General features: G+C 41.5%; 2 protein-coding genes and 1 long non-coding RNA gene across 12 annotated transcripts in view; 1 reads left to right on the top strand and 2 right to left on the bottom strand.

Moving 5' to 3' along the window:
* The window catches only part of CHN1 (chimerin 1), a 106,106-nt gene extending 99,061 nt beyond the window's left edge, over positions 1 to 7,045 (bottom strand). Inside the window, exon 1 of one of the 2 annotated variants that reach the window (XM_081888493.1) lies at positions 6,615 to 7,045. In XM_081888493.1, the coding sequence (XP_081744619.1) occupies positions 6,615 to 6,695 (81 nt within the window). In that variant the 5' untranslated portion in view covers positions 6,696 to 7,045. The remainder of the gene's footprint in view (positions 1 to 6,614) is intronic. The other variant, XM_081888494.1, reaches the window with a different exon arrangement.
* Positions 6,287 to 25,856, top strand: LOC309363512. Of its 2 annotated transcripts, XR_014165373.1 has the most exons (4): positions 6,287 to 6,622; positions 17,283 to 17,460; positions 23,050 to 23,715; positions 23,978 to 25,856. It is a non-coding gene; the product is annotated as an uncharacterized lncRNA (long non-coding RNA). The 2 variants fall into 2 exon arrangements; XR_014165372.1 differs by lacking the exon at positions 17,283 to 17,460.
* ATF2 (activating transcription factor 2) overlaps positions 19,252 to 25,862 on the bottom strand; it is a 38,572-nt gene continuing 31,961 nt past the window's right edge. For all 8 annotated transcript variants that reach the window (XM_081883435.1, XM_081883431.1, XM_081883429.1 and 5 more), the window contains one exon: positions 19,252 to 22,150. In XM_081883435.1, coding sequence (XP_081739561.1) covers positions 21,924 to 22,150 — 227 coding nt within the window. In that variant the 3' untranslated portion in view covers positions 19,252 to 21,923. The remainder of the gene's footprint in view (positions 22,151 to 25,862) is intronic.

Below are 25,862 nucleotides of genomic sequence, written 5' to 3'. Positions count from 1 at the left end.
TTTGCAGTGGATAATAGCGGGATGAAGTGTGCACACTATGCGTATAACACCCCGTCATACAACTTGCCTATAATTCTAAAATAATGACTGGCATTTTGTTGCTTTTTCTTGACCTTTTCTAGCATCAGTTGAAACGGATATAGCACCGGGAAATTACCAAAATAAAGTATACAATTTTACTGTTCGTTTAAATGAGAAATCACTGTACACGTTATTGTTTACTTGGCTCCCGTGTACTCCTACAACTGGTGACTGAAGCCGTGTACATATGAAGGTAACCACGATCTATATCTATCCTGTAGTTCCTTGGAAAATACTGTTTGTGGATGCATTTTCAGTCAAAACAGCTTCTACCAGACTTGAAAAACTAGGCTATATTCACTCCACTGTTGAGCTGGGGTTTGTATGCTTCAGAGAGCCGTTGTACATGGAAAGACAGCAGCTTCATGAATCGGAGTTGGGATATGTTGCAGGCATGCAAAAACAAAACAGGTAATATGCACTGGGTAAAGGCATTCAACAACCTCAGATATGCAGATGACACAACCTTGATGGCAGAAAGTGAGGAGGAATTAAATAACCTTTTAATGAGGGTGAAAGAGGAGAGCGCAAAATATGGTCTGAAGCTCAACATCAAAAAAACGAAGATCATGGCCACTGGTCCCACCACCTCCTGGCAAATAGAAGGGGAAGAAATGGAGGCACTGAGAGATTTTACTTTCTTGGGCTCCATGATCACTGCAGATGGTGACAGCAGCCACGAAATTAAAAGACGCCTGCTTCTTGGGAGAAAAGCAATGACAAACCTAGACAGCATCTTAAAAAGCAGAGACATCACCTTGCCAACAAAGGTCCCTATAGTTAAAGCTATGGTTTTCCCAGTAGTGATGTATGGAAGTGAAAGCTGGACCATAAAGAAGGCTGATCGCCGAAGAATTGATGCTTTTGAATTCTGGTGCTGGAGGAGACTCTTGAGAGTCCCATGGACTGCAAGAGGATCAAACCTCTTCATTCTGAGGGAGATCAGCCCTGAGTGCTCACTGGAAGGACAGATCGTGAAGCTGAGGCTCCAATACTTTGGCCACCTCATGAGAAGAGAAGACTCCCTGGAAAAGACCCTGATGTTGGGAAAGATGGAGGGCACAAGGAGAAGGGGACGAGAGGACGAGATGGTTGGACAGTGTTCTCGAAGCTACCAGCATGAGTCTGACCAAACTGCGGGAGGCAGTGGAAGACAGAAGTGCCTGGCATGCTCTGGTCCATGGGGTCACAAAGAGTGGGACACGACTAAAGGACTAAACAACAACAACAACAAAGGCATTCCTGCCCCTCTCAGGTACAAATGTAACTTGAAATGCAGCAGAGGGGAATTGCCTTTCTGCATTTTTAACTGCTAATGCCTACATAGCTTGGGATGCTAAAGTCTGATGGTAGCATAGTGGACTGTTCCACCTAAGACTACAGATGCAGAATCACAATTTTTTGATGTTCTTTTGCTCCCCTATGGAAAAAAAGGGCATGGAGGATGTTACTGTCCTTGCAAGTTACAGGAAAGCAATTGTGCTGGGCAAAGGCCTCCTTGATGTAGGGGGCTTCTTGACATGGAGAAACCTTCAAGAATAGTTATCCTCCACCTGCAGCTTGAAATGGTGCAGTTCGCTATACCATATTATAGTTTCATAACCTAAATGCAGTGGCGTAGCGTGGGTTGTCAGCACCCGGGGCAAGGCAAGTAATTTGCGCCCCCTAACCCGTGGATTTGCGCCCCCTAACCCTAACCCCCAGATGTTGCGCCCGGTGCGGCCGACCCCCCCTGCACCCCCCCACACTACATCACTGCCTAAATGTGCAATAATCCAATTAACATATTAGTCTGGCCTGCCTACAAACGCAGCACAATCCTGAGAAGGGAAGGTGGATTAAACTATTGTAGACAGGCAGAAACATGTCTGAAAGCTCCCTTGCATTAAAAAAAAATCCTGCAAAAAGAAAACAAGCATAAGAAGGACAACGGTTCCACTTTGTCAGCGTTGTTTTTAAATGCAAGGGAACATTTTAAAAACGTGATGCCCCACTTGGAAATCGAAGCATTCTTTTTTAAAACAACAACAGGAAGAAACAGGTCTTTCCTAACACAGAAGGGATGAAAATAAAGATAGCTGATCATAAACTCTGTATCTGACCTTTCTCTTTCTGTTTTTTTGTAGCCATAAAAACCTCCCACCCTGCAATGAGCAATAAAGCACACCCATCAAATTTGTGTCAGAGAGGATGATCAGCTTCTGCTGGAGTCAGAAATGAAGGTGCGTAGCAGTGGCTTGCAAGTGTGTGGAGCCCAGAGGTACAAACAGATATGGATGGGTGTTTTCTCTTTTAAAAGAAAATCGTGTTATGGACCATTCCAATGTTTTACAGCAGGGGAATGCATGAACCCTCTCCAATTGCTGAACTCCAACTCTCATCCCAGTTCAACAAGACGTGAGGGGCCAAGGGCTGTGGGTACCAGGAAAGGTCTCAAGCAAACATCTTTTCTGCACACTGCTACATAGGCAACTGACAACCAGTGTAGCCAGAAAAGGAAGGGTGTTATATGCCCTGATCATCTAGAAAGATACTGGGTGGTAGCATTCTGTACCACCTGAAGCTTCCAAATCCTCTTTAAAGATAGCCCTGCATGTAGAGTGTATTATAGTAGTCATGTCTAGATGTAACCAGGGCATGAGTCATTGTATATTATACACCCTTAGGCGCCAGGCAAAAACGTTCCTCTTTAACCAGGCCTTTGGCCGACTGACAACCAATACCCTTTTTAAATGTGTTGGTGGGTGGGAGTTACTGGATTGTTTCTGTTTTTAATTTTGATTTCTGTATTTTGTGTTTTTACATTGTGATTTTATGTTGTAACTGCCCTGAGACCTGCAAGTATAGGGCAGTATATAATAATAAATAATAATAATAATAATAATAATAATAATAATAATAATAATAATAATAATGTTCACTTTCTCTAGATAGGGATGGAGCTGGAAAATCACCCAAAGCTGATAAAAAGATCTATTTTTAAACAATATTAAACATTACTACTGCTGAGAAAAGCACTACAGTCATACCTCATGTTACATTTGCTTCATGATACGCTTTTTCAGGTTGCGTCCCGCGGTGACCTGGAAGTACCGGAAAGGGTTACTTCCGGGTTTCGCTGCTCGCGCATGCACACAAAATGATCAAAATGATGTCACGCATCATTGATGTCCTTCAAAAAACATTTTACTTAAGGTAGATAAGGACAAGATGAAATTATGTATTTGAATATGAATATAGATTGGAAATGGCTGTGTATAGTGAATACTTATCTACTTTTAAAAATCTTTACTTTTGATTTTCTTCTTCCATTTCTTTATTTTCTCTTTGTTCTTTTTTCAGATATCTTACTTTTCATTTCACTTCTCTATTGTGAATAGCATTTTATAGAGGTATAAATAACTGTAAATATGAAGAGAGACAAAATATTTTCTAATTTTTTTCCTTGGTTATATGTATTTTCTTTTTCTTTTGTATTTCCTTTTGTTGTAAATATGTATGTTTTTCTAATTTGTACTTAATAAAGTTTTTAAAAAAGATGTCATGCGCATACACAGAAACGGCGAATCGCAACCAGAGGTACCACTGTAGCTTGTTTCTCCCCACCACAGCCAATTTTGTGGCCCTCTTTAGATGCAGATAATCATGTGGAGGAGGACAGAGGGACTATATATGTTTGCCCTGTGCTGGCCTCACATCAAAGCTCTCCAGGTGTTGTCTGTAGTAGAGCAGCCTATTGAATGTGGCTAGGCTGTCCCCATCGAGCACTCAGGGCTCAAGCTCACAGGGAAAATCTACATGCATTCAGCAGGATGCCCTGCTGCAAAAATGCTCCAACACAGGGACAGCCTTGTGGAGGGGCCTGTACAGAACGAACCTGCACTGTCCCTCCTCCCTCCCATGATTTGCCTATGAATGACTAAAGAGAAACTCTTCTGATCATGTGCTGCTAACTCGTAGATCAGGCATGTCCAACGTGATCACTGGAAGATCATTGGTTCCCCACAAAGAAGCTGAACAACTGTGGCTCCCCTAAAAAAAGCTCAACATTTTACCTCCTCCCTGAAAAAACTCAACAACTGTGACCCGAACCCCCCAAAATGGGCCTTTCTCCTTCCTAAGAAAAGCTCAACAACTTTCACCTGAACCCCCCAAAAAGGGGGTAGATCACTGCCAGTTTTTAACTCTGTGAGTAGATCGCAGTCTCTTGGGAGTTGGCCACCCCTGTCGTAGATCTTGCACAATAGTTTCTTCAAGGGACAATAGTGTCTCTTTGGCAATGCTTCTGTTCATTTGTTTAGTACTCATCACAGGACTGATGCAGAACACAGCTGGTGTTTAGCCATATAATATTAAATTAAAGGGGCACTAAATGCAAGGACTATCTATCTATCCATGGAGAGACAGAGGGAGAGAGAAGCAACATCTGCTAACCACACAAATAATTTTACCAACTACTCAGAAATATGTTTTAAAAGTAACAATAGAGCATCCAAGAGAAGCAGCACATCAATAAGAGGTTTGTAGCTGTCTCTGACGTCTGGAGAATGTAGAATTGTACATCATCATCATCATCATCATTATTATACAATGACTACCAGGATTTTATAAGAGTTGCTGCAAGTGACTAGGCTTTTTGAGTGTGTCTGTGATTTGCTCATTAAGGTTAAATCCCCAAAGTTGGTAATTCAAAAAACTACGATCCAGGTTTGAAACAGTATTTTACACACCTGCAAAGCTTAGATGTTTCACAGCCTTTTATATTGGCTGTCTTCTGGTTTCTGCAAAGCTGCAGAGACTATGAACTAATCTTGATATTTTCATTGTGCTGGTGACCTCAGCTGCTGCTGCCACTTCACCTGTGCCCCTGGGTTGAGAAGAGGCAGCAATTATCAGGAGAATGGAGAGGGGAAGAAAGAGAAAAATGATGGGCAACTGGTCTCTCACTAGGTATGCAAGGCTTTCATAAGATTTCTTCAGCCACAAGTAATCTCATTTTAGTCATTAATCAGCAGAGATGGAGGATCAATGAAAGACCTAAGGGAGAACTGCAGTGTGAGTAATTTGGCTGGATAGTTTTCCATTACAGGTAGACTTGGGTAACCTAAAGTATAATTTCATAAGTTCTGTACATATCAAGAAATAGCTCTGTAGATAAATAAATTAGGAATCCACCAAGTCTCCCCTGAATAACTTTCACAAAATATAAAGAGCACACTAAATTGTAGGGATAAAAATGCAGCAGCTATAATAACATGAGGAGAAAAGCCCGAGAAAGCAATGCTGAGTCTTAACAAACTTTGCATTACCAGAAGTGTCAGACACTCAGCAAAAATCTGATTCTAAATATGAGAAGTAAACACCATCTCTATAAGATTATGTGGAAACACATTATGCATAAATTCTAATTATGCAAAATTAGTCAGTAGAAAGCACTTCTCAAGATAAGTAGCAGCTATGAGTTATTTATGTAATGAAATTTGCTTCCACAAATGATATGTTAATATCAAGATTATATTTTGCTTCCTTCACTGTAGCAAAGTCATTTTTAATTATTACGTTAGGAATGTGCATAATTAAGTTTAATAATCAGTTTAAATATATTAATATGCCAGCATATAAAACTCTGCCATTTTATTGCTTTATTTACCGGAAACGGCGCCTACAGCTAAAATCATCTATCAACTGAAAGCTTTTTTTTTTTAAAAAAAAGGACATTTCATTTCTTGGATGTATAGCCTCTCTTGAAATTGTTCAGCAAATTCTATGAAGATGCTCACAGCTTTTGCTGTCCAATATATATATATTATATCTGTTTAGCAGGAAATGCAAATATGTTATGTTCTGTGCAAACAACAACAACCCAGTCCCTTTTGGTGAGAACTTCTTTCTCCGATGCCACAGAGAAGCTAAAAAATAAATCACAAATCCATATAGAGCAATATCCTTATACTGCCCAAAAGTACAGATTTTGGATTTCTTTTTAATGTTTCTATGCCTTTAGATAGATAGATACTTACATATATATATGAGTGCCTTGCAAACCAGAGGGATGACAGGGGTGGGGAAGTGATTTCAACACTTCTTTTGAGGGACCCCCACTTACCATTGTTTCAAATGCAAACTCTACAGCAAAAGCTAGTTATTGTATGAACACACAGATGGTGGTGGGTTTTTGTGTGTGTGTGTGTTTTTTTAAGAGATCATCTGGAAAGTCTGGAACTTAATACTCCGAGATGCCAATCAACTCCAAACCCCCGAAATTGGCAGGGGGGGCCAAGCACACGCCCATAAGATGTGCCTCGAGCGGAGACAATGGGAGAAAGAGAGAAGTCTTGTTTTTTCTAGCCAGGAATTAAGTGAATAAGGAATGCCACAGGCAGAGAGAGAGAGAGAGACTGAGAGAGGAGGGGGGCAACCAGGGGGCTCACACCTCTTAAATCCTGCAACGCAAACTCCCTATTGCATGCTGTCTAACTGACAAGGGGGTGGGGTGGAGAGGAGCTGGATGCCGAACGAGAGATCCTACTCACCAAACAAGGTAAGAGCCATTGCGAAGGTGCCGCAAGTCGCAGGATCACGTCGGGGCTGCTCAGGAGGGCTGGGCTGGACATTGGGCTCTGCAAGCTCTCCCGTCCGCGGCGGCGCGCGCAAAAGGCAGGCGGTGCGGGGGGACACACACAAACACACAAAGAGCGGCGAGGCTGCAATAAAAAGTTATTGCCTTGTTGCCCAAGGAGCCACTTGCCCCAGAGAGGAATGCATTTCTCTCTCAACCCTGGGAGAGGAATGGCTGGTGAGAGTTGGGCGTGGGGCGGCCAACTTAAGGAGCCCCACCGAGGAAAATGACTCTTGCTCCTTTTGCAGAAGGAAACGCGCGCCGCCCGCTTTGGCCACCTCAGGCTGCAGCCCTTCAGGCTCCGGGAGCCATCTTGTTTCGCCACATGACCAAGCTCCTTCCCCTCCCTCCTGCCTCCTCCGCGGCGTTGCCGAGCCCGGCGTGAGTTCCCATGGCAACGGGAGGTTCACGCGCCGCCACCTCCCGTCCCCTGGGCCCCTCCATCTCCATCCACCCCCCACCCACCCCGAGAGATGCAAGGCCTTGACAAGACGGGGCATGGGAGGAAGGGGTCAGAGCAGCAGCAAGCCTCTAGAAATGAGCGTGGAGGTGCTCTGAGAAAGGGCTGTGGAGGAACGGGGGGGGCTGCCCCTTCTCCAAATAAATACACAGACCCGCCCCCCCCCCCCCGTCTCCAAAAGCGCATCCTGGAAAAGGGCGCGCGCGGGTTTCCTTGTTTCTGAGCGCAGGTGAGAATTCTGAGGTCACCTGCGGCTGTGGTCCATTCCTCAAGGATGCTTTGCAATGGCTACTGAAAAAAGGATGCTTCAGTCAGGGGCGTAGGCAGAGGGGGCAGCTGCCCCCCCCAAATCAAGTAAATAAGTAAAAATACTTAGCTAACCAAGGTTCTTCACCCCTCCCAAAAGGAATCCTGGCTACACCCATGGCCTCGGCACGGCTGCTAAAAAACAGCTCTACATTATTATCATTTAATAAATTTGTACGCCGCTCTTCATCCGAAGATCCTAAGGCATTCTGCAACAGGAAAAAATGAAAAATAAGAATACAAAATACATAATCAAACAAAAACAAATCGATTGCCCCACCTCATCCCATATTTAAAGAAACCATGGAATGTTTATCAGCCAAAAGGCAGGGGCGAAACTAGGCTTTATTTTACCCAGCTCAAAGACCCAGTTTAACACCCACCCACATATGCAGGCTGGGAACCTCAATGGGACCTGAAATACACTCGGAATCGAGAGTGGATTTCATGCTCTTTACTCAGCTCATAGGGGTGAGGAGGAATGAGAGTTCCCCCAAAATATCTGCTTTATATACATTATTTACACAATAGGCTGCACTTCATTGGCTAATTCAGGGATTCTCCTGTAGGCCAATCAGGTTTGATTCATACCAATGGAGGTCAGTCTGGGTGGAGATACTCTAGGAAGGGAAATTAGAAGTGTAGAAAGAGCACTATAGACCCCAGAATAGTCATTTGTGCATTTCCTGTAGAGTGCTGTCCAAAACTGGTTGATCTTGTTGTTGCACATTCCAGACTTGGAAATGAGTTTTGCATATGGTTATGCCATAGTTATATCTCTAATGGGATCTCCTTAGAGAAACCTGATTAGTCATTACAGGCATACCTCATTTTATTGCACTTCACAGACATTGTTCCTTGTGGGGATGTGGGTGCAGCTGCAGGCAACCCCCCTGCTTCCAGGGGAAAGAAGCCCCCGGCTGCCACTGTCCTTCTGGCCAAAGGAGTGGAGCTGGCTAGGGCTGGAGCCAAGTTTTCCCCCCTGCCGCTCCTGCAGCCAAGGGGCCCTGGCTTAATAGACTACAGTATAGTGTAAACATAACTTTTATATACACTGGGAAACAATTTTGTGTGTGTGACTTGCTTTATTGCGATATTTGCTTTATTGTGGTGGTTTGGAACCGAACCCACAATATCTCTGAGGTATGCCTGCACTTTATCAGCTGCTGGGGGTGGGAAAGGAGGGTGGTTGAATCTGCTGAAAAGAAACCACTGCGTTTGCCCTAATTTACTTTTCCTCTTCAGCTGTGCCCCAAACGCTTCCCTAAATCACAGCAAGCATAATTGGCACCCTGAAGGCTATGTTCATAAATTCTCCTGAAAACCAGAAACATGCACACGGAAATGTCAAGAGATTGTCAAACTTTTCTACAATTCCGTTACATAGTATTGTGTCATTCAGATGAGGCCTTCAGCTGGCCTATCTAGGTTTTAATGCCCAGATGCGCGCGCTCTCTCTCTCTCTCTCTCTCTCTCTCTCTCTCTCTCTCTCTCTCTCTAACGTGACTAAATTTGCAAGAAGTCTCTGTGGTTTTTAAGCAAATAAAGCTGTCCTGAAATTGTAAGCTACCTTAGGTTGGCTCTGCTGCACCACAGGCAGATGTGACTGTTCCCTACACAATGATACAGGTGTGGCTCCCAACAGGGGACAGAGGCAATTGCACACCCTCCAAAATTTCTCCGATGAAAATAGGGACTTCCTGTTCAACAACAACAACAACAACAACAACTTTATTATTTATATCCTACGCATCTGACTGGGTTGCCCCAGCCAGTTTGGGGGCTTCCAACATATATAAAAACATAATAAAACATTAAACGTTACAAAACTTACCTATACAGGGCTGCCTTCAAATGTCTTCTAAAGGTTGTATAGTTACTTATCTCCTTGGCTCGGGGGTCACACAACTCCATACCTTCCAACATTTCTCTGATGAAAATAGGGACAGCCTAAGGAAAAGCAGGACATTCCAGGATCAAATCTAAAACCGGGACAGCTTCTGTAAATCCAGGATTGTCCCTGGGAAATAATGACACTTGGAGGGTCTGCAATTGCCCCTTCCCCCTAACAAGCAGTGATTTGAGAAAAAGCATACCCCCAGGAAGAAGATATGAAAGACATACGTATTGGAACAATCAAGATTCTTACAGCAAGGATCATGGCCTGAACAGAATATTCCCCCACTCCCCTCTGTTACTACACATTGCTTAAATCACCTTTTTTGTCATTTTCATTGTCTTAGATTCTATGTTCTGAACACTTAATAAAAATTAGTTGTAATAAAGTACTTGATATGCTTAACTCTGTGTAATAGTTTATACTTTGATTGTTATACTGCATAATATAATATTCAATGGGTACTGTCATTTTGACTCAAGAAAATCACCATTTTGTAGTTCAAATCGGGAAAAATAAATACAGTAAATGGACAAAAGTACAAAGAACATTCATTACGTCATATTACACAGCTGACAACTCACAGTAACTTCCACGTTGGCATGAGATTTCATCAGTAAAAATTTCATACATCCACATTCCACACTGCTTCACACATTAAACACTTGCTTCCGTCTGAGACTCAGGAAACACCAGGAAAGGAAAGGAAGCCGACATTGGGGGTAGCAACAGAACTGACGATTCACCGTGCTAGAGAAGAAACTAACATTTGTAATTTTTTTTAGTTTCTTCTGTTAGATTCACAAAATGTTTAGGGGTATGTGTAGCCCTGCGTCCTCCCAGAAAAAAGCATGGATGGTATTCAAACTAATTATATATTTCTACATATATCAAATCAGGATTTGGCCCTAAGTTACTTGCTCCAATACAGTGATTGTCTCAAGTGCTTGGGCAGGGTGTTTTATATTCAAAATAGCTGTTTTGTTGACATGACCCTCTATGAAAGCCTCAGAAAACATCTTAGATACTCAGAAAGTAATACAGTGGTACCTCAGGTTACATGCGCTTCAGGTTACATACGCTTCAGGTTACAGACTCCACTAACCCAGAAATAGTGCTTCAGGTTAAGAACTTTGCTTCAAGATGAAAACAGAAATCGTGCTCTGGCGGCATGGCGGCAGCAGGAGACCCCATTAGCTAAAGTGGTGCTTCAGGTTAAGAACAGTTTCAGGTTAAGAACGGACCTCTGGAACGAATTAAGTATTTAACTTGAGGTACCACTGTAGATGAGCCACAGAAATGCAGCACCCCACTTCACATGGGCAACAAATGTAAGTCATGCAAGTTAGAGAACATTATTTTCAGATCCATTTCCACGTGTGCAGTGTTGCCCGGGCAGGCAGATCTGCAGTTTAATGCGAATACATATCTCTGTCTTAACAAACACATCCTTTCATGTCTGCTGCTCTTGGCTCAAGCTCCCTATCTAGATATGGATTTCCCTCAAAACGTCAGTTGTGGTTCTTGGGTATGCAGTAAAATGAGGGTGTTATAGGACTATAATAAGGAGTTGGATCCATGATCACCAGTTTTGTATTCAGCGATGCCATCTTCTGCTGGCGGTTCCCTCACTGCAAGAAGCAAGGTTACAGGGAACCAGGCAGAGGGCCTTCTCTGTAGTGGCGCCCTCCCTGTGGAGCGTGCTCCCTTCAGTGTCAAGGAGCCAGTGTGGTGTAGTGGTTAAGAGCGATAGACTCATAATCTGGTGAACCGGGTTCGCGTCTCCGCTCCTCCACATGCAGCTGCTGGGTGACCTTGGGCCAGTCACACTTCTCTGAAGTCTCTCAGCCCCACTCACCTCGCAGAGTGTTTGTTGGGGGGGAGGAAGGGAAAGGAGAATGTTAGCCGCTTTGAGACTCCTTAAAGGGAGTGAAAGGCAGGATATCAAATCCAAACTCTTCTTCTTCTTTTAGAAGAAATCTGAAGGCAGCCCTGTATTGGGAAGTTTTTAATGTTCGATGCTTTAGTATCTTTTATATATTCTGTAAGCCAGCTAGAGTGGCTGGAAAAACCCAGCCAGATGAGCGGGGTATAAATAATGAAATAATAATAATAATAATAATAATAATAATAATAATAATAATAATAATGGCTGCACTTTGGAGCAGAAGTCCAGGGAAGCAGCAGGAAGTCCCCTAAGCACAACAGGGCTGGCTTACCATGTTTTTTAGGTAAAGGAAGTAATCTAAAGAGAAAGCCCTCTTAAGACCATTAAGCCTAGAGACTAAGATGACCTATCCGTACCACTGCTTCTATTGGTATGTTTATTGTCGTTTATATAAAAAAAGGATGTTGAAGGATGCCATATAAATTCCATAACACATATCTATATATAGGATTTTCGGTTCTTTCAATGAACTGAAAAATAGCACTGGGGAAATGTTGCCGAAATAGTCTCCCAAATGAGAAGGATGCAAGTGATTTGGAAATATGCAAAACAACACATTGAGGGGCGTAAGTAAAAAAAAAAAAAAGAAGAAGAGAAGAATGTACTATTTGTTTTGACCTGAATTGAGAGCAATTTGCAATTAATACACTAGGGCTGCTTGATAATTAAAGTTTCATTCTTAGATTCCATGGAGAATTGTAACCACAGCCATTCTCTTGCTCTGTCAGGTCCATTTAGGGCAACATTACACGATCGTTTGAGAAGGTTAAATGAAGCCGATGAAGAATTTGGGATACTGCCTCAGTGACTGCATGTATTGAAACCGCTTGCCCATTAAGATCAAAGGCCTATCTAGCTCAGTTTTGTATCTTCCAGAACCAACAATTCTCGTTGTTATAGAAATCTGTTACGGCTTCACAATGAACATTCCATTCTGTGCTGCTTACCTCAAGGTTCCAGAAATCTAGAATATGGGAATACCCACACATGAAAAGTAATTACAGTGGTACCTCAGAAATCAAACGGAATCCGTTCCGGAAGTCAGTCCGACTTCCAAAACTTTCGGAAACCAAATCACAGTTTCCGATTGGCTGCAGGAAGCTCCTGCAGCCAACTGGAAGCCATGGAACCCGCGTCGGATGTTTGGGTTCCAAAGAACGTTCGCAAAACAAAACACTCACTTCCAGGTTTGCGGTGTTCGGGAGCCAAAACGTTCGACTCACAAGGAGTCCTTCAACCAAGGTGCAACTGTATTTCAGCAAAGGAAATTTCACCATTGCTATTATAGATGGATTCATGCACCTGCTATACCTTAAGATATAACAGCAACAATTTTATTAAAATCAGTAAGGAGCAAATGGCAGTTCTTATTTCATTCTGCAACACTGTAGAAGGGCCAGGTCAGAACACCAGACCCATGGGTAAGAAGGTAAATCTAAATGTTTGGTCCAGTTCCAGTTCAGACTGAGGCCCCATCCTTGCGATACACTGAAAATAGTATCATACCACTGTAAACAGTAATGCCTTTTTCCGAAGAATCGTGGGAATTGTAGTTTGTTAGGACTGCTGAGAGTTGTTAGGGGAACCCTATTTCCCTCACAGAATGACAATTCCCAGAGTGGTTTAACACTCATTCTCTCTGGGAAGTCTTGGAAAGCCCACCCTCAACTAATTAGCCTGTGACAACCACTAAAGGTAAAGGGAGCCCTGACCATTAGGTCCAGTCGTGACCGACTCTGGGGTTGCGGCGCTTTATTGGCCAAGGGAGCCGGCGTACAGCTTCCGGGTCATGTGGCCAGCATGACTAAGCCACTTCTGGTGAACCGGAGCAGTGCACGGGAACGCCATTTACCTTCCCGCCGGAGTGGTACCTATTTATCTACTTGCACTTTGTGCTTTTGAACTGCTAGGTTGGCAGGAGCAGGGACTAAGCAACGGGAGCTCACCCCATCACGGGGATTCGAACTGCCGACCTTCTGATCAGCAAGTCCTAGGCTCTGTGGTTTAACCCATAGTGCCACCCGCGTCCTGTGACAACCACTACCCAGTCACAAATAACCTGCTTTTTAGGGAAGGCGATTAAGAGGGTTGTGGTGTAACAATTGCAAGTACTCTTGGATGAAGCACATTGTCCTGACCAATTTCAATCTGGATTCAGGCCTCGTTATGGGACTGAATCAGACGTGGTCATCCTGACTGGTGACCTTTATCAGGAGAAGGAAGCGGGAAAGTGTGTGACCGTGGTATTCTTGATCTCTCAGAAGCTTTTGATACCATTGACAATGCTATCCCAATGAGTATTGCTATCCCAATGGGTATTGGAGAACACTATTTTATAGTGGTTCTGATCCTATCTCCAGGGTCAGTTTCAAAGAATAAAATTGAGTGATTGTCTGAGAGTTGTGCTGTGGTACCATCTTGTTCCCCATGCTGTTTAAAAATCTTTTAACCAGCTTGCTCACACTTAAGGCTATGGAAATGTTTGAACTGTTTACAAAAATGTCTCTGCCTTGTAACAACTGCGTTTACTTTTTTTTGCAGATCTCTGAATAAAGGTTAATAATGTCAATCAGGGGAAATGCCTTACGTTTCAAAAGTATTTTCCCAACATTATTTTTACTCGCCACTAGATGGTGCTTTATTTCAAAGTATGATGGAACAGTAGAAAACTAAGGTTTTGAAAGAAAGAAAACGACTGCTAGAGAAGAATAGAGTTATTTAAGGGAGGTTATCTAGTTGACTGATTTGACTGATGTGGCAGTGTCTGTTCTTCAAGTTATCTGACTTCTGTTTCACATAGTTTTTGGTCACATTGCTTACATTGCTTCCACTGAGATCTACGGATGAAGGGTGGTATAAAAAAATTAAGAAGAAGAATAAAAGGGCAGGAAGGTAGTGGTGTGTGTGTGTGTGTGTGTGTGTGTGTGTGTGTGTGTGAGAGAGAGAGAGAGAGAGAGAGAGAGAGAGAGAGAGAGAGAGAGACCTCTAAAAGTTCTCATTCCCTAATGGAAGAAATTCAGAGGATGACTCCAGTGTCAAACCAATGAATTAGAATCAAATCTGTTAGCAAGTGCTCTTTGTTGGGTATGAGTAAAGGCAAGGCCGGCTCAAGACATTTTGCTGCCTGAGACAAAGGACAAGATGATACTCTTCCTCCAAGTGCACATCCGTTCCAGAAATCCGTTCCCAAACCAAAGTGTTCCAAAACTAAGGTGCACTTTCCCATAGAAAGTAATGCAAAATGGATTAATCCGTTCCAGACTTTTAAAAACAACCCCTAAAACAGCAATTTAAAATGAATTTTACTATCATCATCATTTATTACGGTCCAGCTCGAAAAGCACAACTGGGACAGCTTTCACAAGAATAAAATATACAGTGGTACCTCAGGTTACATACGCTTCAGGTTACAGACTCCACTCACCCGGAAGTAGAACCTCGGGTTAAGAACTTTGCTTCAGGATAAGAACAGAAATTGTGCTCTGGCAGCGCGGCGGCAGCAGGGGGCCCCATTAGCTAAAGTGGTGCTTCAGGTTAAGAACAGTTTCAGGTTAAGAACGGACCTCTGGAACAAATTAAGTACTTAACCTGAGGTACCACTGTATTGATTTCTTGCTCTAAACGAGCAGTTTAAAAAATGCTAATTACTAGCAAATTCACAAGTGCTCGAACACAATCTCACCATATTTTCTTCAAAATATAGACTCTCAGAGGGCAGATTATGGTGCATCAAACACAATGTCAGATAACTTGACAGTTATAAATATGTAGGAAACTTGCCTTACAATCTTGCCCTGCTTTTTGCTTCTGCTACACCAGCAGGTAAGTAATGGAGGGGATTTATCTTTACCACCCTGAGAAGGATAATCACACCTCTCCCTATCTATTCCCCCATCTATTGACACCTTGTTCCTCACTCCCAAGTTTCCACTTACTCATCTGTTGTGCTCACCATCCTCTATGTGCTAGTGTTTAATGTCAGATCAGTATACAGTTAATGATGGTGCTGATCTGATGTGTATTTTTGAGACCTGAGTGGGTGAGCTGGGAGGAACTGCCATGGTGCTTCAACCCTTACCCACTTGACTTATTAATGACTGCATAATGGGTGGTCTAGAGTGTAGTCAATCTATCTTTGCATGAACAAGTATGCCTGTTCATCTTTAAAGAGGTAGCAATTCAACAACTCATGAAAAAGCTCACCTTGCCTCCATTGGCTTGAGAATTTTTTGAAGAGTTCCAGGACGCTGAAGTCAGTTCAGATGGCTCTGTATAACATTGTAGGAACCTCCAGTGATATATCTTAATAGGTATGTGGAAACACATCTGATGGAGACCTCAGTCAGGCGTATGGAGGTAAGACATCCCACTTCTTCACTGCTGACATTGTAACTTCTTGTCATCTCTGGTTTCCCACTTTTCTATTTGGAATTGTCAGGAGAACAATACAATCTGTACAAAGCTGTATCCAACTAAGTTAAAGAACAGACCTGGTGAAACCAATGGACATGATTAACTGAAGCTCCTTGATTTCAACAGGTTGATGCCGAGTAGAATTTAGTTGAATACAATCCTCTAAGTCAGGGATGGCCAAACTTGGCCCTCCAGCTGTTTTGGGACTACGATTCCCATCATCCCTGACCACTGGTCCTGTTAGCTAGGGATGATGGGAGTTGTAGTCCCAAAACAGCTGGAGGGCCAAGTTTGGCCATCACTGCTCTAAGTATAGAGCTGTTTCTGTAGCCCAGATCTGAAGGTGGTGCCCTGAAGGAGCCTGAGGCTTGTGAGAATACAGATCTGGAAGCAAACAAAACTCAGGTAACCATAACCATTTCTTGCATTCTGTAGAATCTAATAATCTGATGTTACTCTCTTCCACGTAGACATTGAATGCTAGAAAGGGATCCTTCCAAAGTATGGTGCAGGGAACTTCCCTGACATAAAATTGTTAATAAAGCTTTTCCTGCCACTGCTCTGTGATTTAATGGAGCGGATTACAGTACTTTGTTTTCTAAAAGCCTGACCATCTCAGCTAGAATGGTTAGACTGGAGTCTTTGGGTCTGGAAAAATGGCTCCACTTAGCTGTTTCATTATCTTTCTTTAGAAGACTCGTGGCCTTCTCTTCATTGGGTGTAATGCAGAAGGGATCCAGGACCTAACAGAAACAGTTTGGATTCCGAGAAGGGGAATGCAGCCAGGTTATTGTTGGATACTTGGACACAATTACGGTCATTGGCGCCCTTACATCCAGCTGGTTGACAATTCAGATGGTTGATGTGATAAGCATAGTCAACTGAATAGCCATATACGGGGAGAGATACAACCCAGACATCTGTTTTTGGAACTGCCCAGCAACTCCCCAAGCTGGTAACTTGCAAATTAAGTTTTTTAACTTGGGGGCAAGATTTTAATATAACAGGGTGTGCACCTATTACTCCTGCATTGGCTGGAGATTGTTCAAAAGCCACCATCACAATGTGGCAACATGGTGCTTTCACTCTTCCTAGGCTTTTCTAGTTTGGATCTCAAGGAAAACTCCAGATGCATCCAAGCACTCCTCTTTTGTACAACTCCCAGCATCCCTGATCATTGGCCTTATTGTCTGGGAATAATGGGAGTCCAGAACACTAGAAAGCACTAGACTGGAGAAGACTGTGTGACAGGAAAGCTCACCCGAAGATGTTTCAAATCAGATAAAAGGAAGTCCTGCATACAGGGTTTTGAGGCGCCATCATGCCAGTAGGGAAATAGAATATATTGGCACACGTGATCATAATGGGTATCATACCAGTTCAATGTTTCTGGCATATGTTGGAGCATGTCTCCAAGCCTGTAGCCACTAGCAGAAGTTGAGTGTTTAGGCAAGCTAATCTCTGGCTTCCTGCTTGTCTTTTTCGGAGCAGGGATGGGAGAGAAAGAACCCTTTTGCCCAATAGTCAATTCTTGCTATTGTGTTTTCTCTGTCATTAGTAACTGGTCAAGTAGTGCTCAAGCTGAGATCTCCCATCTCCACATAGGCAGGCAAGGAGAAAGTCACTGCTTGTTGCTACAGTCTGTTGCCCCTGACAAGGGGACAACATTCCCAATAATTCAGAATGTCCTCCTGAGCCTGTCCGATAAATTTTCATGCTTGATTTTCAACACATGGGTAAGTAGTACATAGCTTGCCAACTTTTTAAATTGTGAGCCAATGAGTGCAGCTAACAAATGTTTCTATCATTCGATGACAAATACACAGCATCTGTTCTTCATTTAGCCACATTATCTACTTTTTCCACAAAAATAATTAGCCCTTCAGCACGGTTGCTCAGTTTGTTAATCGAATGGGACAATAAAAGCTATGGCAAAGAAATCAAAACATCCTCCTCTTTGTTATAAATCAGAGGATGCACACATGGATCACTTTGTTGCTCGATGACCTGGTAGTGGCAAGAACAGCTTTATGCAACTGTAGAACTCAATTCACCTACAAAAAATGTTCTACCTCTAGAACACGCAACCCCAATAGCTAGACTAGGATTGCTCCCAGAAGACCTGCTTATGAGCCATCATTCTGATTTGTTTGCGGGGAGCTAGACAACATTGTGTCAAACAAGTGTTGTCTCACCCTTTCTAACGTGTTTTCCTGTCTTTTTCCTTATAGCAAAAAGTCTGATCTTTGGGGGAATGGGGTGCACATGCCTTCAGGGTTAGGGTCTCAGTCCCCTTTCATCCAAGGACTTGCCAACATGGGTTGAAGGTGCAGTGCAGCTGAGGAAAGGCAAGTTCAAGCATGGAGAATCAGTCTTGGTCCAAACATGATCCGGAAACAAGTGAGGAGATTTCACCCCTCCCATATCCAAGAATCTGCTGATGAGTCTGCTGATTTTCCAGAGAGGAGGGGCGGTGTTCTGCTCTCTACTTATTCCGCTCCAGCCTAACATCAGTCAGTCAGTCGGAGAGAGAGATACTGAGTGTTAGAGATCGTGTGTATAGATAAGGTTGCTGCTAAGAGTAGCTGCAGGCACTCAGTGCAGTTCAGCATTCATTTTGTTTAGACCTCATATAGCTCTGTATATAGTTGTGTATTATAGTTGTAGATAGAATAAAGAAGATATTCTACAGAGCTGCTCTCCGAGTCGTTTATGCTCTGCTAGACTCTGCTATACTCTGCTGTGCGACGACTGTCTTCTTGTGGGAGTGAATCTGGTGCTCACAACACTAAGCTGTGAGTCCACAGCACTTTGACCTGTTCCTGTGCAGAAGGTGATCTCTGGAAGTGCTACCCAACTTGCCTAGCCCAGTCGGGCTGAAGTGGATGAGTCCAGTTGGTGGCACTGGCTCAAGTGTGATGCTGACAACAAGAACCGGCAACAGTTGAAGGTCAATCTCACAGGGAGTTCAGAAAAGATATAACACAGCAAGGCAAGGGATCTAGAATCAGGAACAAGGATCTAAAGACCAAGGAACGAGAGACCAGTGTTGTTTCCAGCGACTAGAAGGCTCAAAAAGACAACCGTATAACCTCTGGCCTCCGAGAGTGTACCCCAACCTCAGCTGCTAATACTATTTTCACAGACTGACTAGTTTCTCACAAGTAGACATGTAAGCCATGCAATGGCTCTGGGTCTGTAGACACACACTACGTTGTTGCTCTTTGGTATTGCATCCCATTTAAGAACAAGCATTCCACAAGGAGCACAACTGACAAACCTATTTCCCCATTGCCAGAGAAAGTAAAACTGTAAATAGAAAGATGTCCAGGCTCTCTTCAGTCCCAACATTCCCCACTAAGAAGTTGCTCAAAGCAGCTTAAACATTAAAAAAAAATATTGTGGGAAGATTTCAATGCCATCAGGGCAAGCGTTTCAATTCTATAGAAATGGCAGGAACCATTGCACCAGAAAAGAAATCTGGTGCCATCTTGGTCTTTCAGAAGTTAGAATTGCAATGCGGTAGATACAATTTAAAGATAGATTTTATTCTCTGATGACTTACTCATGCAAACTGCACATTGAAGAAAAACAGTACAGTTTGTGAAACATGTCAAATGTAAGGATCTTGAATGCGAAGTACAGAAGTAGTGTGACATACATTTTAAAACGGAATCTATGGTTATACAACTGTTCTCTTGTTTGCGGAACACAGGATTTTAACTAATCCCTTCATTAAAATCATTTACATCTCTCCTTGCACATATTTAGATTTACTTTACAACAGCAACAGCTTTATTATACTAAAAAAAAACAAAACCCAACAAAAAATGTTGTATTAAATAAGGTTTAAAAATAGGACTGTATTATACAGCGTCAGGCACTGCTAATGCACGAACACCATTCATTTTAGTGGGCTGCTTAGGAGCAGAAATGAAGATGGGTAGCAGAGCAGTGCCTGGCAGATTATGCCTAGATTTAGTGGAGGAAACAGAACCACTTTGTTCATCCAATCCAAACGCTCTCCACCCCGATCCATAGGAGGAGGAGTATGTGTGGAAGCAGGCTTCTACGTGTACATGAACTTGTGGAATGGCAAGCCATGAGTATGCATCAGGCACACATACAAACGTCATATACCTGTACTGCATTGCTTTCAACCGAATTCACATCTCCATCCCAGTGTGACTAGAGTTGAATCCTCCAGAGAGGATTTTTTTAATAGAATTCACAGTTTGTGCTGGAGACTTCGTCACTATACTTGTGGGTTAAAAATAAAAATAAAATTAAAGCTTGTTTCTGAAATTAACCCTTTAAAAACTGATAAAATGAAGGTGTCTGGAGCACTTTTTGCAAACTACGCAAAAAAACCCCCCCTTGTTTCCTTACATTTTTAATACACAAAATATTTAAATTCTTATTTTCAGACTTAAAGCACTGAAATGATATATACATAATTTTAGGACTTCGTTCAGCTTCCATTCTAGTTTGGTTGTAAATCATACAAATTAAGAGTTGCTCTCTGCCATTACCGCCAATTAAAATCCAATGATTTAAAACTGAATGTTTCATAGTTTGATGGCACCCTAGGTTAAAACAGAGCATAGAACATATGAGTTACACAAACCCACAATAAATGCATTAAATGTTTGTTATATACATAATGGAATTCTTTTTTTACTGCCAGATGCTGCTACTGTGTAGTTTTTCTCTGCTGTCATGCAAAGTTTTTCTGGTATGACAGCACATACCTGGTTTTTTTTTCTTTTTGCACTTTTACAACTTAATCGTAAAATATTATATATTTTTAACATGAGTACAGAATTAAAATAGATAATGGCACATTAAAAAACTCAATATCCTGCAGATGATTGGATAATGAGAAAAAGTGTACCTACAATCATCTTATCAGAAACAAACTACATCATGGAATGTTAGTTATCCAAATTCACACGGTAAATAACATTTCAAAAACTGCAATCAGCTACCAAGCCAGCATCACACTGAAGGCATCTTTAAACATTCAAGCACAGATTGCCGGCGTAACTACTGAACCATTCTCTCGCTCTCTCATTCATACACACATACACACGTCACACTATAATTACATTGTTTCCACGGTACGGTAAATATTGATTTTTTTTTCTCCCCACAAGAAAAGTATCAAAATTTTGCTACTAAAAGATGACAGTGCTTACACAAGAATAAAGTACAAGTTACCTTGCAAATACAATACAATAACAAAAAAAAAAAGGTCTTGAGTAGTTTGATGAGGGAATTTCCAGCTTTCCTGGCACCCATACTATCTTGCAGTATGAATAAGCTCCTCTTTAAGACTCAAGAAACCACAAAATATCAAGTGAGCTTTGAAAAAGTATTCCATCTTTCACAACCCTGTTCAGAATCTTTCCGTTGTTCTTGGCTGTTTAGTAAGAGGGTATAGCTGCAGGTTTTTGTTTTTGCAGCAGAAGCAAAGCTCCTGATTTTATAAAATGGAAGTGCTAGCTAAGCTGACATCTATTTTAAAAAAAGAAAATCTAGCTAGTAATGACCCTGATCAAGATTACATATGTGCATAAAAAGTACTGTATTCCATATACTGTACTGGCCCTGTTAAACAAAATTCTTTAAAAATACCCAAACAGTTAAAAAGCCAAAGAAAATGCTACACAATATAATCAAACATATTCTCCCAAAGTTTTTCCCCCCTCTCATAATGTGCAAAACAATATAAAGGCAAAAAAGACTAAAAGCAAATTTCCTGTTCCTGTCTTTTTCTCTTGCCTAGTGCTTTAATGATCTTGTAGAGTTTACGAAGTCAATAGGATTCTATGCAGAACTTTGGTATAAAATATTACAAGATTACTATCACAGTTTTTTGGGGTGAGCATTTTACGTGACTGCTTGGAATACCACCAAATTAAAGTAGTAAGTACATTTAAACTGTACCGACACTTTACATGACGAGCACTGAAAATAACTAGCAATCCTAATTAGGAAAGGAAAATGAACTTGGTGTCTGTTAAGAGACTACAACCCGCTGTGCCATTCCTGTTCGCCAACTTTCAAAGCCAAATTCAAGTTTGAATTTTACAGATGAATCATTTTTAAGCTACAGATTTCTCCTAAATGAAGGCTGCTTTCCTTGGTTTCCCTTTGAAGTTGCTAAGGAGTATCTAAAAACAACGCAAGTTTTTAATCAACTTCCTGAAGGCTGCGACTGAGATGGAGGAGCCATTACAATCTGCGAAAGCACTGGCTCTGTACTCTGGTCTGCCATCTGGGTGAGAACCGATGTAGCCACTGCTTCTGCCTTGGAGGTTGAGCTTACACCATTGGAAGTGCTGACCGAACTATGCTGAATAGCTTCTGTGTGAGGACTACTTGGCACGGAAATGTCTTCGGAACTATCATCTTTATCTGTAGCTGAAAAAGAAAGCAAAAACATTTCCATGTCCTCGTCAATGAAATGTGCAATTAGAATATGAGATGCTAGTTCCATACGCTGTATAAATTACCTGAAGGATTTTGACGATAGCCAAAGCAGTGGGACTGAAATATTGGATTAGGAAAAAGTACACTTATTTTAAATAAATAAAAAAATTGTCCAGTAGCACCTTAGAGACCAACCAAGTTTGTTCTGGGTATAAGATTTCGGGTCCATGCACACTTCTTCAGATACACAAAAGCTTATACCCAGAACAAACTTAGTTCATCTCTAAGGTGCTACTAGATAATTTTTTTATTTATTTCAACTGCATCAGACCAACACGGCTACCTACCTGCACTTATTTTAAAGTTATGTTCTAACAAATTCAAAATCTTTGGGAATTTTTACTGGAATACCTAAATATTTTAAGATGTGACAGCTCAAGAGCATGCAGTTCCCTTCTGTTATTTAGAATTTAAGGGGGGGAAAGGAAGGCACTGACAACTTAACATAAGAATTTTAGCATACTTGAAGAGCTGTGTGCATAAATGTATGTTTCCTGGAAAACAACTGAAAAAAGTTAAATATAACTCTGACTTTTGATTGAACCAGCACTGCAACCATTCTAGTTGTCCAATGTAACATGTATTGTAATCATTCATTACATTATTAATTAATTTTATGAAACGAAAGTGGAACATTTTTGTAAAAAATAAAGCAAAAGTGGAAACTTTTCCACATCACAGATGGACACATCAATCAACTTAAGAGGATTTTAATTTTCATCAACCCTATAAAGTGGCCATGATGGAGAAAAAGCTGTACATTTAATAACATAATTTTATAGTATAGGTAAATTCTACATTCTGACACAGCTGGTTTTTTGTATCTGCAGGCACCTATGTTATCAAGACCATTGAACAAAAGCAAATGACTCGACAGATAAAGCATTTCTGAGGACATTACCTCAAACATAGCACTGGATCCTGATTTGCTTCCACTGAAGGATGACATTGACAAGACAGTGGGTGGGTGAAGACACAATTTGCAGCCCCAAGCACTACCTCTCCCAGCTCTCTAAACCTACTCCTTTTTTTTTGGGAGGGGGGACACCAAGAATTGCAGGGGGAATTCTCAATTCTGCATCCCACTTCCCCTAATGGGAGCATCTCGCAAGCAGAGTTCTGCTCACAGGGACTTGAGACCCACAGCAATTAATTACTGTAAGTCCTTTCCCAAATAGCTGGCTTTTGCACTGAAGAATCGCTAATTCAGACTTATCTAAAATATGCTTCCAGTACACCAGGATCTTCTCTGAGGGAATCTCCTGAAACGTCATCACAGTTAAGGATTACACCGTGTCAGTTATGGATGTAGCCTTTTTCAAGTGAAGCCATTTGGTACTGCGCTTTCACCTTTAATGTGCATGAACTTGCCAGTTAAGGACCTGCACAAGGTCAGAGATGCTGTAGCAATTATTACAGAGTTTATGCTTAGTTTATTCTAAACATCTAAGATGGTGCCTGAGGAAGATGCGAACATTGCCTAGAAGAGAAGAAGAGTTTGGATTTGATATCCCGCTTTATCACTACCCTGAGGAGTCTCAAAGCGGCTAACAATCTCCTTTCCCTTCCTCCCCCACAACAAACACTCTGTGAGGTGAGTGAGGCTGAGAGACTTTAGAGAAGTGTGACTGGCCCAAGGTCACCCAGCAGCTGCAGGTGGAGGAGCGGAGACGCAAACCCGGTTCCCCAGATTACGAGTCTACCACTCTTAACCACTGTACCACATTGGCTCTCACACCGGCCTAACACAACATAAAGAAGAAGCTTTTGTTTCATGGTGCATTTTGTGTTCTTATTTTGTGTTTTTATGTTGTGAACTGCCCTGTGATCTTCAGTGAAGGGTGGTATACAAATTTAATAAAATAAAGAAGGACTGGTGGTAGCCCCCTAGGAAGTTGCTTCTTACTATCCCTCTTGCTTTCTTCAAGGCTTCAGGGAGTTGTATCACTTGTTTTCAGTATTTTCATACTGTAGCTGAGGCACCTTATTAAGAATATGCTAGGCTATACAGACTACAGAATGGAATTCAAGGTCAAGCAAATGTTCCATCTGTGCAACCATATCAGCATGCCAGATGGAACAATCCTGTCTCCACCTCAACATGGGTTTTCTTCTGACACCCCCCCCCCGCCAATTTTGAGGGAAAGCCCCACTGAGCTAGTGGAAGTCCTTCCACTGGGCTTCTTCCAGCGACGGGGCTCTATAGGTGAACCCTGCCCTATAAATCTGGTTCCATCCAATCCATCTTATTGCATATTTACAATGAGCAATTATGTATAGTTATTCCTGCAGACCATAATCCAATATCCGCCAACAGCGCCAACGCACACTGCAAATGAGTTTGCAACAATGGCGCAAATTTTGGAGTATGCACTTTCTCTCTGTGTTAGTACTTTTAACTTCCAAGCTAAATGTACAACCAGATAGTTCTCTTTCATAATATCAGCATTCAAGACACCTAAGCACATTCAGCAAACTATGCATGCATAATGTAATCCTATAGCTGCTTCTATATGGAATAATGTTGTTTTGTCAGATGGGAACCATAATGGCCTCATCCCTGCAACAATCATTGTTAATATAAATTCAAAACATATTTCTGCACGGTTTCAATTTGCTCCAAGATGCCACTTTCCATCCTGTCAAATGACTGGAGATCAAAAGGACCGAGATTTATAAGCTCAAAACTGACAAAATCAGAGTTCTAAATATATACAGCCACAGAGTGTTGCTAAATCTCCGGAATCTCTTAAATTAAAAAATATTGCCCATTCTGATGAAACTGCTTACAATGACTACAAGTAAAGATGGTGGCCATTAAGTTTTATCGCAAGCACCTGAGGAACTGTTCGCATGCAATACAAAACGTTCTTTTATTCTCCTAAATTACTGACACTGGCAAATTAAAATGAAGTGGCTACATATGGCAGAAACAATCTTCACATTTACAAATATACTGAAATATCACTAAATCATAAAAATGAAAGCTGTGGGTTATATATTATGAATGTTGCCTAATGCATTCCCAGCTCAGTTATTTGTTACAAATTTGTGTACAATGGACAAAATTGGCCATTTATTCTACAGCAGCAGCTGGTTCTAGCGCTGGGTATTATATCCAAAAAGAAAAGAAAGAAACACACAATTAACCTTTGAAATGCTGAAAAAGTAAAAGCATTAAGAACATTTTCCCAATGTTTTATCAATTTTACTTTTACCATAAGCATTAAAGCTCATTCTTCCTTCCCCGAATAAAATTATGGTAAACATTTCTTTCATTTTATTTCTGGTGGAAAGACCGGTAAACAACATAAAGAGATTCTATCTCACAGCTATGACCTGTGAAATAACTAATTTTATTTTTTTATTTTAAAAAAAGTAATTGGATACTATTAAACTGCATACAATCTCTAAATATTAATACGTACCATGCTGTAACTGAATACTTTTTAAAAAAATTGTAAGAATCCAGAAGAAGATTCAATATATCATTGCATTTATCCTGCAACAGCCTTGTAGGAATTGTTATATTTAAAGTGAAGTATTTGAACATCACTTCTCAGTTGTAATGTTATCTCTGTTTGCTTTGGCAGTATTTCACTGGTACAGCCTAAGGCTATATAGGTAATGGAACATTACTCAC

The sequence above is a fragment of the Podarcis melisellensis genome, assembly GCF_964234715.1.
Source record: "Podarcis melisellensis genome assembly, chromosome: 1".
In the NCBI taxonomy this organism is placed as follows: domain Eukaryota; kingdom Metazoa; phylum Chordata; class Lepidosauria; order Squamata; family Lacertidae; genus Podarcis; species Podarcis melisellensis.
Note: the sequence above shows the minus strand (reverse complement) of the source record. Positions and strands in the feature narration are given on the sequence as shown.